This window comes from Ictidomys tridecemlineatus, chromosome 15 (genome assembly GCF_052094955.1).
Source record: "Ictidomys tridecemlineatus isolate mIctTri1 chromosome 15, mIctTri1.hap1, whole genome shotgun sequence".
NCBI lineage: Eukaryota > Metazoa > Chordata > Mammalia > Rodentia > Sciuridae > Ictidomys > Ictidomys tridecemlineatus.
Genome location: NC_135491.1, coordinates 1,912,689 through 1,925,076, shown reverse-complemented (window position 1 = coordinate 1,925,076; position 12,388 = coordinate 1,912,689). Strand labels below are relative to the sequence as shown.

Genomic DNA, 12,388 nt, shown 5'->3' with positions numbered 1-12,388 from the left:
GCCCTGGGTGATCTGACCTCTGTCTACCTCTCCACCTCATTTCCCCCCTCGTTTCCTGAGTTCACTCTCCGCATCTTTCAGGACTCCGAAGTGCCACATGGCAGGGAAGCCCACCCTAACTGCTCATGGGAGGTGGCCTAGCCCTGCCACTCGCCGTTCCCTGTTTGCCTTCGGAGTGCTCAGGACCACCTGAGATTACCTCCACTGTTGGCTCCTCTGGCTCCTAGCCTGCCGCCCACTCACTAGAATGTAAACATACCAGAGCCGGGATTAGCTATTTGCTTACTGTGGGGTCCCAGAGGGGTACCAGGCCTGACTCCAAGAGTTGTGTGTGTGAATGTGACCGGGCTACTGGTACCACCTATCCTGATGATCTAGAGGTCTTTCTTAGGATCTAAGGATCTTGCCAGATGGCTGTCTAAGGGGCAGAGTCTTTTCCTGGGCTGTCTCTAAGGCCCAATCAGAAAATGAGACAGTAGTGATTGACAGGACAAGGTTTATTGGGGTCCTGGAGACACTAGGGAGTGGGAGAAGGGGGGCAAAGTCAAGGCTCACAAGGGGGGAATCCCCTAGCCAATTTTCCCCCTTCCCCTTGGGGTTAGGAGGAACACAGAGACAAACCAACAGAGATGGAGAGAAAGATGGACTAGTGCTACAGGAGCGGGGGAGGAAAACCCCAAAGCCCACCACCTCCACCTGGATGAGGTCACAGGATGTGGAGTAACGTGGACCCAGCCACACTCTACAGGATAAGGGAGTGTCTGTCCTATTCACTCTAAGAAGGGTGGGGCCAGGCCACTATGTGGACCAGCCCAGTGCATTTGGGTCAGTCCATCCTACTGGCTAGGGGGATTTCGGACCAGTCTATCCTAGTGTTTTGGGGTGGGGGAAGATCCTTAGGGTCCATCCATTCAGTGGTAAAGAAAGGGACCTAATTGGAAGGCGGGGGAGTTGAAGGCAAGGTCATCTACCCTGGTCCTCTTTCAGTATTGGGAATGAAATGGGGGAAAGGCAGATTTCGGCTATATTCATTTTCTGGGGTCACCAGTGACTGGTGGGTAGTATTTGGAGGGGATCCTGGAAGATTTGGGAACACGGTCCCTGCATTCCCCAGATCAAGGTCATGGAGAATGATGGCTGTCTGGGAGCGGGCAGTCTTCCCTTGGAGGTACCCACACTTAATTAGCTGAGAGGTGCTGGTGGAGACCCATTTCTCATTTGGAGGTCCCCACATCTTAGAGGCCTATTGATTGGGGTTGCCCACACGCATTCCTGGGGTCTCAAGCTCAGGAGTCTCTCCGTAGGTTTAGGTCCCCCAGTGAATATGTTCTCCGACCCCTTCGTTGGAAGAGGTCTCTTTCTTGGTGGTCCCCCAGCTGGGGGCCTGTGTGGGCTCTGGGTGGCCCCATGGCCAGGTCGGGGCCTCATCTTAGGGCCTTGGCTCTGGACTTGAAGGGCCGGGGCCTCACCTGCACACAGTCCTGAGGTCCCTGGCAGGGCCAAGTCCAGTCCCTGGGTTGGTTGGGTTGAGGGCTGGGCGGCCTCGCGGTTCAGTCCATGCCCCGGTGCAGCTTCAGGTGCCTGGAGAGGTTGCTGAGCGTGATGAAGCCCTTGCCGCAGATGTGGCAGGGGAAGGGCCGCTCGGTGCCATGCAGCAGCCGGTGGCGCTTGAGGTAGCACTCGTGCCGGAAGAACTTGCCGCACTCGAGGCACGGGAACGGCTTCTCGCCGGTGTGCACCAGCACGTGCCGCTCCAGGTCGCGGGGGGAGCGGAACAGCTTCTCGCACTCAGAGCAGCCAAAGATCTTCTTGCCGCGTCCGGAGCCCGACGCAGGCTCCCCGGATGCCGGCTGCCCCCCAGGAGCCGCCGCTGCCGCCTCCTCCCCGCCGCCCTCGCCGTGGCTGACCCGCCGGTGCTCCTCCAGGGCCGCTAGCGCCGCGTACAGCGCCCCGCAATGGCCACAGCCGTAGGTGGCTGGACCCGAGTGAGCCTCCAGGTGGCTGGCCAGCGCCGCAGCCGACGCGAAGAACGTCCCGCAGTCGCATTGGTACAGGGTGTCTTCCGACGGCTCGGCCGCCGCACCCCGCGCGGGGGCCTCACCGCCGCCCTCCGGAAGCAGCCCCCCGAGCTCGGGCACGCCACCCCCGGTGGGGCCCAGGAGTAGCCCGCCGTCCCAAGCCGATCGTGCGTCTCCTGCCTCGGCTGAGCCGCCCTCGCGGGCTGTCTCCAGCCCACTACTGGCTCCCGGGACCCAGACCTGCACAGGGGGTGCGCCAGCACCCTGCAGGTCGTGGGTCAGCTTGTGCCGCTCCAGCAGCGCGGGCGCGTTGAAGTCGCGCTCACAGCGCGGGCACTTGAAGGGCTTCACGTCTGTGTGCGCGGCCCAGTGGGCTGCCAGCTCGCGGCCGTGGTCGAAGCGCCGTGCGCAGGCGCCACAAGCAAACGGAGGCAAGGAGGCTGCGGCTGCGGCTGCCGCCTCTGCCAGCCCCCAGCTGCCGGCGCCCGCGCCCTCCAGGCCCTCTCCACTGCCGGTCCCCGCGCCCCCGCACACTGAGCAGGGCCCCACGTTGCAGCAGACGGAGCAGGGTGCGCTCAGGGCGGGCAGGCCCGGGCCAGGCTGCAGCGGTGCTGGGAGCACCCCGCGGTGCTGGCGCTTGAGGTGGCGGCCCAGGCTGGAGCGCGAAGAGAAGCGGAGCTCGCAGACCAGGCAGCAGTACGGCTTCTCCCCAGTGTGGACGACCTGGGGGTGGAACACAGGGTCAGCGCAGAGGGGCTTTCCGCGTGGCAGATTCCAGGACACCGAGAAGGAGGAGGCCCAAGCTTTCCCACCCGGATTCCACACGTGCAAGCCCACTCTCTACTTTGGGCCACGCAGGCATGTTTCAGTGCTCAAGGCCAAGTCCCTTCCACCTAGGACCTCTGCAGATGCTGTTCCCAGGGCGCGCAGGGGGTGGGGGGGTGGAGACACTTCCTGCCACTCTTCCTGGCTAAGTCCTAATCCTCTCCAATGGGCCTACTTAGGGGTGTGACTCCCTGGGAGAGTGGTCCAGGCCTGGGGTCAAATCCCTGGGGTCTTCTATTCTGTGTATACGGAAGCAAGTGGCTTTGAATCTCTCTTTTTAAAAATACTTATTCTTTATTGTACACAAAACCTTTATTTTATCTATTTTTTATGTGTGCTGAGGGTCGAACCAGGGCCTCCTATGTGCTAGGTGAGCGCTCTATGCTGAGCCCCAGCCCCAGCTTTGAATCTCTTGACCTCTGCTTTTCCCTTCTGTAAATGGGCAGAATCAGACTAGCCATCTCACAGTGCTGCTGTGAGGACACAGGGAAATGGCCACAAGATAATTACTAGCTCTGCATGCTACCATGGCTAACGACCCCCTCCGTGTTCTCTAAACCAGCATACAATGGGGCAGGTGGACGGGGCTCTTACATATGCCTAGGTGGGAGGTGGCGTTTCAAGGTACCCGGGGAACCTTCTGGAGTCCAACAGACTTGTGTGATGATGAAAATGTCCCACATTCATGCTGCCCGATAAATTAGTCACGAGCACACGTGCTACTGCTGAGCACTGGAATGTGGCTGGTGCCAGTGAGGGCCTGGCCGTGTGCCTGGAGAGGTGAACTGCAGGCCTGAAGGGCGGTGGAAGCGCTATCCACACTCACAGACAGGGAGGTGATCCCCCACCCAGTCCAGTGTCTCCTCCCTTCTCTAGAAAGCCCCCTCCCATCACTGTGCCACCTGTTACCATGCGTGAAGCCCGGCAGCCGGCATCACCGCCCCTGCCCCTGCTGCAGCACAGGCCACACCTGCTGCCCCCCTTCACTGCAGCTAATGGTTCCAGAGTCCCAGAGGCCAGCCTGGGAGGGGCCTCACCTAGTGTCAAGCCTGCTGTCACCAGCCGGTCACTAATGGCCCTCAGGTCTATCAAGGCAGAGCTGTGATTTGAACCAAATCTGGCTGCTTTTCAGAGTCCCACCTAATGTTTTTTTTTTTTTTTTTTTTAACAAATATTGATCCAGGGAATCACTTCCAGATTTAGGAAATCAGACTCTCCCAGAAATGTGTTTTTCTGAGGCACAGCTTGGCCTGCAGATGGGGAGAAACCAGAAATCTGAAACATCATTCACCCTTATGGCTAAGAGCTTTCTGAGGGTAGAGTCCTATTGATTGGTAATATTTGCCTTGAGGCCTGTGAGGGTTGATGAGAGTTCAATGTAATTGATAATGTCTACCAGGGGCACGGACCTAAAGGAAGAACCAGAAGTGGTGCCTATCTGCCATTCTGGCTCCAGACATGGTGATGTCTGCAGTACAGACAGACATTCTCTGTCCACCTGCCTTATTCTCTGTCCACCTGCCTTTCTAACACACAAGCTTGTGCTGGCCTCAGGACTTTTGCACATGTTGTTCTCATGCCTGGAAGGCTCTTTTCCATGACAGGCTCCTCCCTTACTGGGGAGAGTGTCAGTGTATCTGTCAGCTCCCTTGCCCTCAGCTCCCTCCTGGCATCCATCCTCTTCCTTCTGAGTTTCTACAACCCATCCGGGTATTGTTGTCTCCCCAGCATGTAAGCAAAGAGGAAAGAGGAACCAGATCAGTCTGCTTACTGCTGTGGTTCCAGGGTCCTGTGCTTACTGGATGCCCCAGGACCAGTGGACTCTGCAGCCTTCTCTGGTACCATGCTGTCCCTGGCCCCCTGGCCACATTGTCCCTAGCCACACATCTGGCCCCTGAAATGCCTATCCTGCTTCCATGAACACGTGCACTTCCTGGGCTTGGGCAGCCCTCTCCTGCCTGTTGAGCAGAGGTATCATTCTCAGAAGCAGCATCCTCGACCCTGCCCAGCCCACTTTACCGGCTCTCCTCACCCCCCAAAAAGTTTTGGCCACAGTCTAATGGTCACTAACCTGGTGTCAATTAATGTCCCCCTCTCTGGACTGTTGGATGTGGGGGCTCTGAAGGGGGACTGTGCTTTCCCTGAAGAACCTGACTTAGAGTCGGGCTCACTGAAGGGTTCCGTTGGATCCTGACCTACTGGTGGGAGTGGGCAGATGTCCATGGGTGGAGGGACTTGCTGCCTGAGCATTAAGGGCTGTAAGCAGTGGGTACTTGGCCTCTTTGATGGATGCAAACACTGGACATGAGAGAGGGAGACAGGAGGAGGGGGTGCCACTAGAGTTGGGGCCAACATCAAGGACATGATGTTCTGAACCAAGAGAGATGCCAGGGGACAGAGATGGGGAAGACCACTGTCAACCAGGTCTGCCTGGCCCTAGCAGGGTGCCTGGCCCTCAGACGTGGTTTTCCGGGTGGCTGTGGGGCTGCCCCGCCTGCCTCCACCCTGCCCAACCACAGTCTCCAGTCAGTCCTTGACACACCAAGCCCTTCCCACCTGGGGCCTCTGCGCAGGCATCCCTCCTGTTGGAATGCTTTTCCCACACGGACTCCTTCTCAGACTCAGGTCCAGCTCAAACATGGCCTTGCCCTGACCTTTCTCCATCTCCCCTCCTGCACTCCCCATGTCGATTTTACTTATTTATTAAAAATATCCTTCCCAACATTTCTCCTTTCCCAGAACATTCTATCTGTGGAACTGCTTTCTTATCACTTTCCTGGCCACTGTCCGTCTCCAAAGGAACATAAATTCTCCGAAAGCTGATATTTAATTGATTTTATGCTGGTAACCTCAGTGTTGGGCCCAGGGAAAGCCCTCAATTGGTAGTTGTGAAATAAAGAAATTATATGTACATGTGATAAAACTATTTTACTATAAGGAAGGGATGCACAGGGCAGGCCCTGGCAGGGGGCAGAGCCAGGGCCACATGGGAGGGGCAACTTACTAGCATGTTGTGTGTGTGTGATGGGCGGTGACCAAAAAAGAAGTATCGCTTTGGCGGAGGGAGGAAAGGAGAAATTCTCTATGGGAGGAAGCAAGTGCACGGGCCTCGATCTGCTGCCTCTCAACCCTGTGCGGGCTGTGTGGGCCTGTGGACTCACCTGGTGGTGCAGCAGGCCTGTGGAGTCGCGGAAACCCTTGGGACAGGCAGAGCAGCGGTAGGGCCGCTCCCCCGTGTGGGAGCGCAGGTGGTTGGCCAGGTTGAAGCTGTGCTTGAAGCCCTTGCCACAGCGTGGACACGCATGGGGCTTGAGAGCTGTGTGCCGAGCGAAGTGACGCCGCAGGTCCGAACGGTAGCGGAAGCTCTTGCCACATTCGCTGCAGTGAAATGGGACGCGGGGGGCTGCAACAGGTGCTGCCTGTGCTGTAGCAGGTGCAGGGGCAGGAGCCGGGGGTGCGGGCAGCCGGGCTTCATCCATGGTGACAGGTGGCACAGTGGTGGCTGGGGGCTTTCTAGAGTAGGGAGCAAACACAGAGCCGTTGAAGGGATCACCTCCCTGTTAGCCCCTTAGGCTCACAGGTCCCACACCAGACCCCTTGGAGACCCTCCTACTGCTAAGCCACGCCCACCGCACTAACCACACCCACTGTTCTTAAGATTCTTCTTACAAACCTTTCTCCCTCTTCTTCATTCATCTGCCAATCTTCATAACCACTACCTACCGTGTCACTTCTACTCAAGTCACCGTGTTAAGCCTCTCTGGATCCTCTCTAAACCCCTCCCACTCTGATGCAGGTCCCACAACTCCTTTGGAGACACTAGTTCTCTTCCTTAAACATCACTTATTCCTGGCCATGCCACTTTCCCTCCAAAAGCCTCTCCTACACTTCTTTGAAGATGACTGCTTAGTGAACAGGAGGACAAGGATTTGCAGCTAAGCACACCAGTGTCATGCTTCCAGGAAGACCAAAACTAGCTGTGCAACCTAGATAAAAACCAGTCAAAACTCTGGTCCTCTGTAAGAAGGGAAAGATTCTAGTACCTACCTCATGGAATGGTGGCAGGCACTAAGCCACAGCCAGGCAAGTATGCTTGTGCTCACGTGAGCCAGCGCACAGTTGAGACTCAGCAAGTGTGCTGTTGACTACCCCTATCTATAAGGGCCCTACTACTTTCTTAGTTTAGCACCCCCACGCTTTCCAAGTCATCCGACTTCTCCAATCTTTGTACTTTAACAAGATCTGACTTCCAACACCATACATTTCTTCCTTCAAGTAGGCCCCATCCTTTCCAAGATCAATCCCCACTCCACTCCTATAACTTCCTCCACCCTTTCTTAGTCGGCTACTGAGCCCCCTCCATCCTCTCCAAATTCTTTCACTTTTATTATAAAGACTTGATAGTTCTATGGAACTCACCAAATTACACACCTAAACCTGGGCCCCCTCTCAGCACCAAACCCCACCCCAGACAAACTCTACCCCTTCTACCCTAAGCTCCTCTTGCCCTCTTCCTGGTCCCTATTTTCCCAGCAGGCCTTAAACAGAGTTCCTTCTGCCTTTCAATATAGGCCCCACCCACCACAGTATTAAAGCCCCACCCCTTACCTAAGCCCCTCCCAGTTTCTATCCACAGACCCTTAAAATGTACGAAGCCCCACCCACAACAAGCCCCGCCCCCTAGGCGCCTCCGGTCCCTGTTCCGCCCACATCACCACTAGGCCCCGCCCCCTCGTGCTCCCCACGGCTAGCAGAACGGGCCCCCCCAGAACAGTCGGCGCAGAGACCCAGGCCCGAAAAAACGGCCCTTTGTGCCCCTCCCCCTGGCCCTAGAAGGTTCGGCCCCGGGCACTCGGGGCGGGGGCAGGTCAGGCGGGCCGGGACCGAGTAGGTCCACCTCGCTCAAACAGGGCGGAGGTCCTGGAAGCTTGATGAGGCCTCGAGAGGCCAGGGAAGTCAGTCCGCTTTCCTCTTTAATTACTTACACCTCCCTCTGGGCGCCGACATTTTGGACAGCGGGGGCAGCGTCACTTCCACCCGGGGGGCCCCTCAACTTCCGCCTCGGCTCCTCTCTCTCCCCCCCCTTCTCCCGCCCCCTCGACTCCCCCTTTCCACTCCACCCCGCCCTTCTTCTTCTTTCCCTTCCCTTTCCTGGGCTTGAAAGTTAGAGAAGCCATGTTGGCGCCATCTTGGTTGAGGGCAGCGGGGCGGGGCCTATGATCATCCCAGGCGCTGCATAGCGTCAGGGCAATAAGCTCAGCCTGCGGATTCCTGTAGTCTACAATGACGCTAACTGGTGCTAACGTAGACAGTTATGATTCCTTTCCCCCAGTCTCGCACTACTTCTTTACAGGATGCCAAGTTGCATCTGGAAGGAAGAGAGAAACTGAATTGCGCCAAGTGCAATACAGATAGAAAATACCAGGCACCATCTTTTCTATTTAATCCTCCATGGGGCCTTGAAGCTATCAGCGCCATGTTAGTTGCGGGCACTAAGTAGACATTTCCCGCTTCTCATCTTTCCGACCCATCTTTGATTGGATCACCCGGTTGGGTGCTTTCTGGGAGGAAAGGCATTTTGATGTGGTCAGGGATGTGGTGATGGGTTCATTCCCACTGGGGCAAATTCGGCGACTTGTGCGCCTCTGCCTGCACGGACGTGACCGGTCCTTAGGACCCAGCGAGTACCCTTTGTTCCCCACTGGCGGCGAGGGGAGGGGCCGATGGCGTCCGCTCCGAGGGGCGGGACCGGGCCCGCGCGCCCCCGCCCCCGCCCCGCCGCCGCCGAGGGGCAGGGCCCCCTCGCCCCCGCCCCTTCCCACGCGCCGGCCCGTCGCCCCCCGCGCGCGTGCACACACGCGAGCCCAAGGCGGCATGCAAATGAGGTACCCGGGAGGCGGGGGACCCGGGAGGGGGGGAGGGGGATGGGGGATAGGTGGCCGGGAGCGCGCCGGAACGCGGCCCAACACCTGCTCCCGCGCTCGCCCTTGCGCGCGCCGACCTCGCGCCCCGCGGAGCCGCCGGGCTCGCGCGCGCAGACCCCCTCCTGGCAGCTCTCGCTGCTTGCGGCCCCCGCGCCGCTCATTGGCCGCCGCCCCCGCAGGGCCCGCCCCGCGCGCGGGCTCCACCGCTCCGGTCCGACGGGCGCGCGCCCGCAAAGAATAGGAGTGGGGGAGGGTCGAGGGACCAGGTGCTCTCCTCCCGTGTTTCCGAGGTCCACCTCCCGGTCCGGGTTACCCCACGGGAGCGAACCATATGGTCGTTGAGAGATTGTCGCGCTTTGGATTTCAGGCCGCTGTGTGTCCATTAAAGGGGGTTGGGGGCTGCGGGTGGTAGAGTCCTTGCTTACCATAGTCAAGGCCCTGAATTCCGTCCCCAGCACCACAAAAAAACAAGTCTAAACGGGGGCGCGGCGCCCTCGTGCTACCCCTCCAGTTATACCCCGATCTCATGCTCCCAGGTTGTAGTTGGCTCCGGGAAGATGGTGATGTTGGTTGTCGTTTCACTGTGCACTAGTAGGTTGGGACATTTTAAAGCCCCTTCCTTATTCGTTATTACTCTCCCACAAACCAGATATAGCATTTTACGGAGAAGGAAACTGGTTCAGAGACGTACAACCACTTGCTTATTATGGGTAGAGCTGGATTTAAACCTGGGTTTGAGAGTCTTCATGCTGTCCTCTATCTCCTTGGGTCCATTTCTTCTCATTCCCTGAGCCACTGTGGTCAGCAACACCGGATTGGAGTCTTGGCCTTGCACTAACTATCAGAGGGAACTTAGCTGATTTGTTTCCTGTATCTCAGTTACCCCATTTGCAAAATGGGGAAGGTGCATCCTCATTCAGGAGGTTGATGTGAGACTTAGCTGCGGCATGATGCTAATGAAGAGGGCATGGTGCTAATGAGGGCTCTTCTGTGTAAAATATTGTCCTGTGGCATGTCTGGGCGGGCAAGTGGAACAGAATCCCATTTTGTGAAAGACTTAATTGAGCTGGGAGAAGTGAACATCTTGCTCAAGGCCACAGAGAGAGGAAGTGACAGACTCTGAATTTGAACTTGGGATATCTGACTCCAGAGGCCAAACTTAGCAATGTGGATATGTTTCCTTATGCACGAATTTGGGTCAAACTTTACCTAGGACTGATTCCTTTCTTCTAGTCCTGAACTCTTCCTTTCTTCTGCCAATCAGGAAGGAAATCTCTGAGACCTCTATGGCTCTGGAATTTGATAGGCTATTTTGAGGCTTGCACTCTCAGTTGAACCCTTATTTTTCTTTATTTAGCTAATGTTCATCTTGAATTCCCTGGTCAAGGGAACAAATTGTGGGGCATGGGGGACATTTGTGGAAATCAGGGCAGTGCCCGTTTATGATCCAGTACTAAATTATCTTATTGTTTTACCCACCAGCATGGCTATAATTGTCTGGGTGAGGTCAATCATATTCAGGTCAAGAGACTTGGAGCCAGGGTTGGGTGACATGTTGGGGTACACGGGGTGCTGGAGACCCTCCCCACACTGACGCTGCCCCTCTCTCCTCTTAGCCGGCTCCAGTGCCCAGACCCAAGCCCCTCACTGCTCAATGGACACCCCCAGCCCAGACCCGTTGCCTTCGACTTTGACTGGGGAGGAAGAGAAACCTCTGGCCTTACTTCCTCCCGTTCCCCGGGGCCGCAGAGGCAGACCTCCCGGGGGAGCCGCCTCCTCAAATCGGACCCTCAAGGCCTCCTTCCCTCGCAAGCGGGGCCGCCCCCCCAAGTCAGGGCAGGAGCCCCCGCTGGCGCAGGAGCTGACCTCACAGGTGGGCAGTGGTGGTGGCAGCGACCTCCTGTTGATCGATGATCAGGGTGTACCCTATACAGTCTCAGAAAGGTCGGCTGCAGGTGGGCCCCAGGGCTCTGTCTCCAGAAGGGCCCCGCACTTCTGCCCTGTGTGCCTGCGCGCCTTCCCCTACCTCTCCGACCTGGAGCGCCACAGCATCTCACACTCGGAGCTGAAGCCACATGAGTGCAAGGATTGCGGCAAGACCTTCAAGCGGTCCAGCCACCTGCGGCGGCACTGCAACATCCATGCGGGCCTGCGGCCCTTCTGCTGTCAGCTGTGCCCGCGCCGCTTCCGCGAGGCAGGCGAGCTGGCACATCACCACCGCGTGCACTCCGGTGAGCGCCCATACCAGTGCCCAGTGTGCTGGCTGCGCTTCACTGAGGCCAACACCCTGCGGCGCCATTCCAAACGCAAGCACCCAGAGGCCTTGGGAATGCCCCTGTGTCCCCCTGACCCAAGGCCCGAGACGCCGTGGGACGAAGAAGAAGGCATCCCGGCCACAGCTGGGGTGTGTGAGGAGGGGCCTGAGGGGAAGGAGCCCGCCTGTTCTGCACCCTCGGCCTCTGCTTCCCGGTCCTGGCTTACAGCCAGGAGCTCAGCTGGCACCGGGCCCAGGCAAGTGGGCCAGGACACCCTCACTTCTGGTGGTCTTCCTGTCTTGGGAGAGGGTCGAGGCTAGGGACCTACACCTCCAGGTCCTGCTGCCTTGTGGCACCTTCCTACGGACTAACAGGCCCCTGGAGGCAGGGGCTGTGGCAATAAATCCCTGCCTACTGGCTTCCTGTGTGTGTTCCATGATGATGCCTCTTCTCCATTGCAGTGTTCAGCGGCTGCACCGCCCTGACAGAAGTGCGTGGGATTCCAAATAACCCCATGTCACGTGCCTCGCTAGCATGGCGCCAAAGAATGGCTCAGAAGAAGCCTTTGCTCCTCTCCCATTTCCACCGGACCCCAAAGTACTACCAATAAAAAGCCAGACTAAGTAAAACAGTGAACTTCTATGCAAATTTGACTCTAGGCTCCCCTCATCCTTGCCAAATTCCTGACACTGTAGGTCCTGCCTCCCTGGACCCACAGTTTGCAATGAAACACTGAGTTGAGGGCTGGGATAGAACTCAGTCGAGAATGTGTGCCTTGCATATATGCAAGCCCCTGGGTTCAACCTCCAGCACTAAAAAGGAAAAAAAAAAAACTTGAAGAGGACTGAATTTCGGTAGGGTTTATCAAAAGAAGGGGGGGGTGCTTGGCCGAGGTGCAAGCCTTATTGGGCAGTTAGGGGGCATTAGGGCGGGTCTTAGAAGGTGCAAAGGCTGGGGATGCTTTAAAGAGGTTAAGGTTGGCCAGAAGAAAGAGAATGACTTCCAGAGAATGGGCGTGAGTTTACCTGAGGGATGGGACTAGAAAGAGAGCTTTCGAATGACAAAGCATTAGAAGTATGACTTAACTGTTAGAAAGTGCTGGGGGGTGGACATGACTAGGAGAAGGAGGTACCTGAGAGAGGGGGAACTTAGCAGGGGGAGCTGAATAGATCTGGGCTTCCCTACTTGAGGTAGGGCTCAGTTGGGAGGTTTATGGAGTTATGTGAGGGGAGCAGTGTCAAGTGTGGTAAAGCTGTGGTTGAGCTCAAGAGACCCTCCTGAAGGGTATTTTCAAACACAGACGCTAGGCCCCACCACATAGGTCTCTTCTACTGAGAGGTTTGGGGCAAGGAGATGGAGACGGATC

At 57.2% G+C, this 12,388-nt stretch overlaps 2 protein-coding genes across 7 annotated transcripts; one reads left to right on the top strand and one right to left on the bottom strand.

The window, feature by feature from the left end:
• Positions 1-479: 479 nt before the first annotated feature.
• On the bottom strand, positions 480-8,943 carry Fiz1 (FLT3 interacting zinc finger 1). Of its 4 annotated transcripts, none has more exons than XM_078031383.1 (3): positions 8,813-8,943; positions 6,005-6,356; positions 480-2,741 (listed from the first exon to the last, which is right to left on the bottom strand). In XM_078031383.1, exons 1-3 carry the CDS (start codon positions 8,926-8,928, stop codon positions 1,551-1,553), a joined length of 1,659 nt encoding a protein of 552 aa, XP_077887509.1. In that variant the 5' UTR covers positions 8,929-8,943; the 3' UTR covers positions 480-1,550. The 4 variants fall into 4 exon arrangements, with proteins under 4 accessions (XP_077887509.1, XP_005342261.1, XP_040135745.1 ...); XM_005342204.5 differs by lacking the exon at positions 8,813-8,943 and adding an exon at positions 7,829-7,952; XM_040279811.2 differs by lacking the exon at positions 8,813-8,943 and adding an exon at positions 7,741-7,877.
• Znf524 (zinc finger protein 524) lies at positions 8,420-11,651 on the top strand. Of its 3 annotated transcripts, XM_078031394.1 has the most exons (3): positions 8,420-8,728; positions 10,384-11,278; positions 11,484-11,651. In XM_078031394.1, exons 2-3 carry the CDS (start codon positions 10,422-10,424, stop codon positions 11,530-11,532), a joined length of 906 nt encoding a protein of 301 aa, XP_077887520.1. In that variant the 5' UTR covers positions 8,420-8,728; positions 10,384-10,421; the 3' UTR covers positions 11,533-11,651. The 3 variants fall into 3 exon arrangements, with proteins under 3 accessions (XP_077887520.1, XP_077887518.1, XP_077887519.1); XM_078031392.1 differs by having other exon boundaries at positions 8,421-8,728; positions 10,384-11,651; XM_078031393.1 differs by lacking the exon at positions 8,420-8,728 and adding an exon at positions 9,001-9,140 and having other exon boundaries at positions 10,384-11,651.
• The last annotated feature ends 737 nt before the right edge of the window (positions 11,652-12,388 follow it).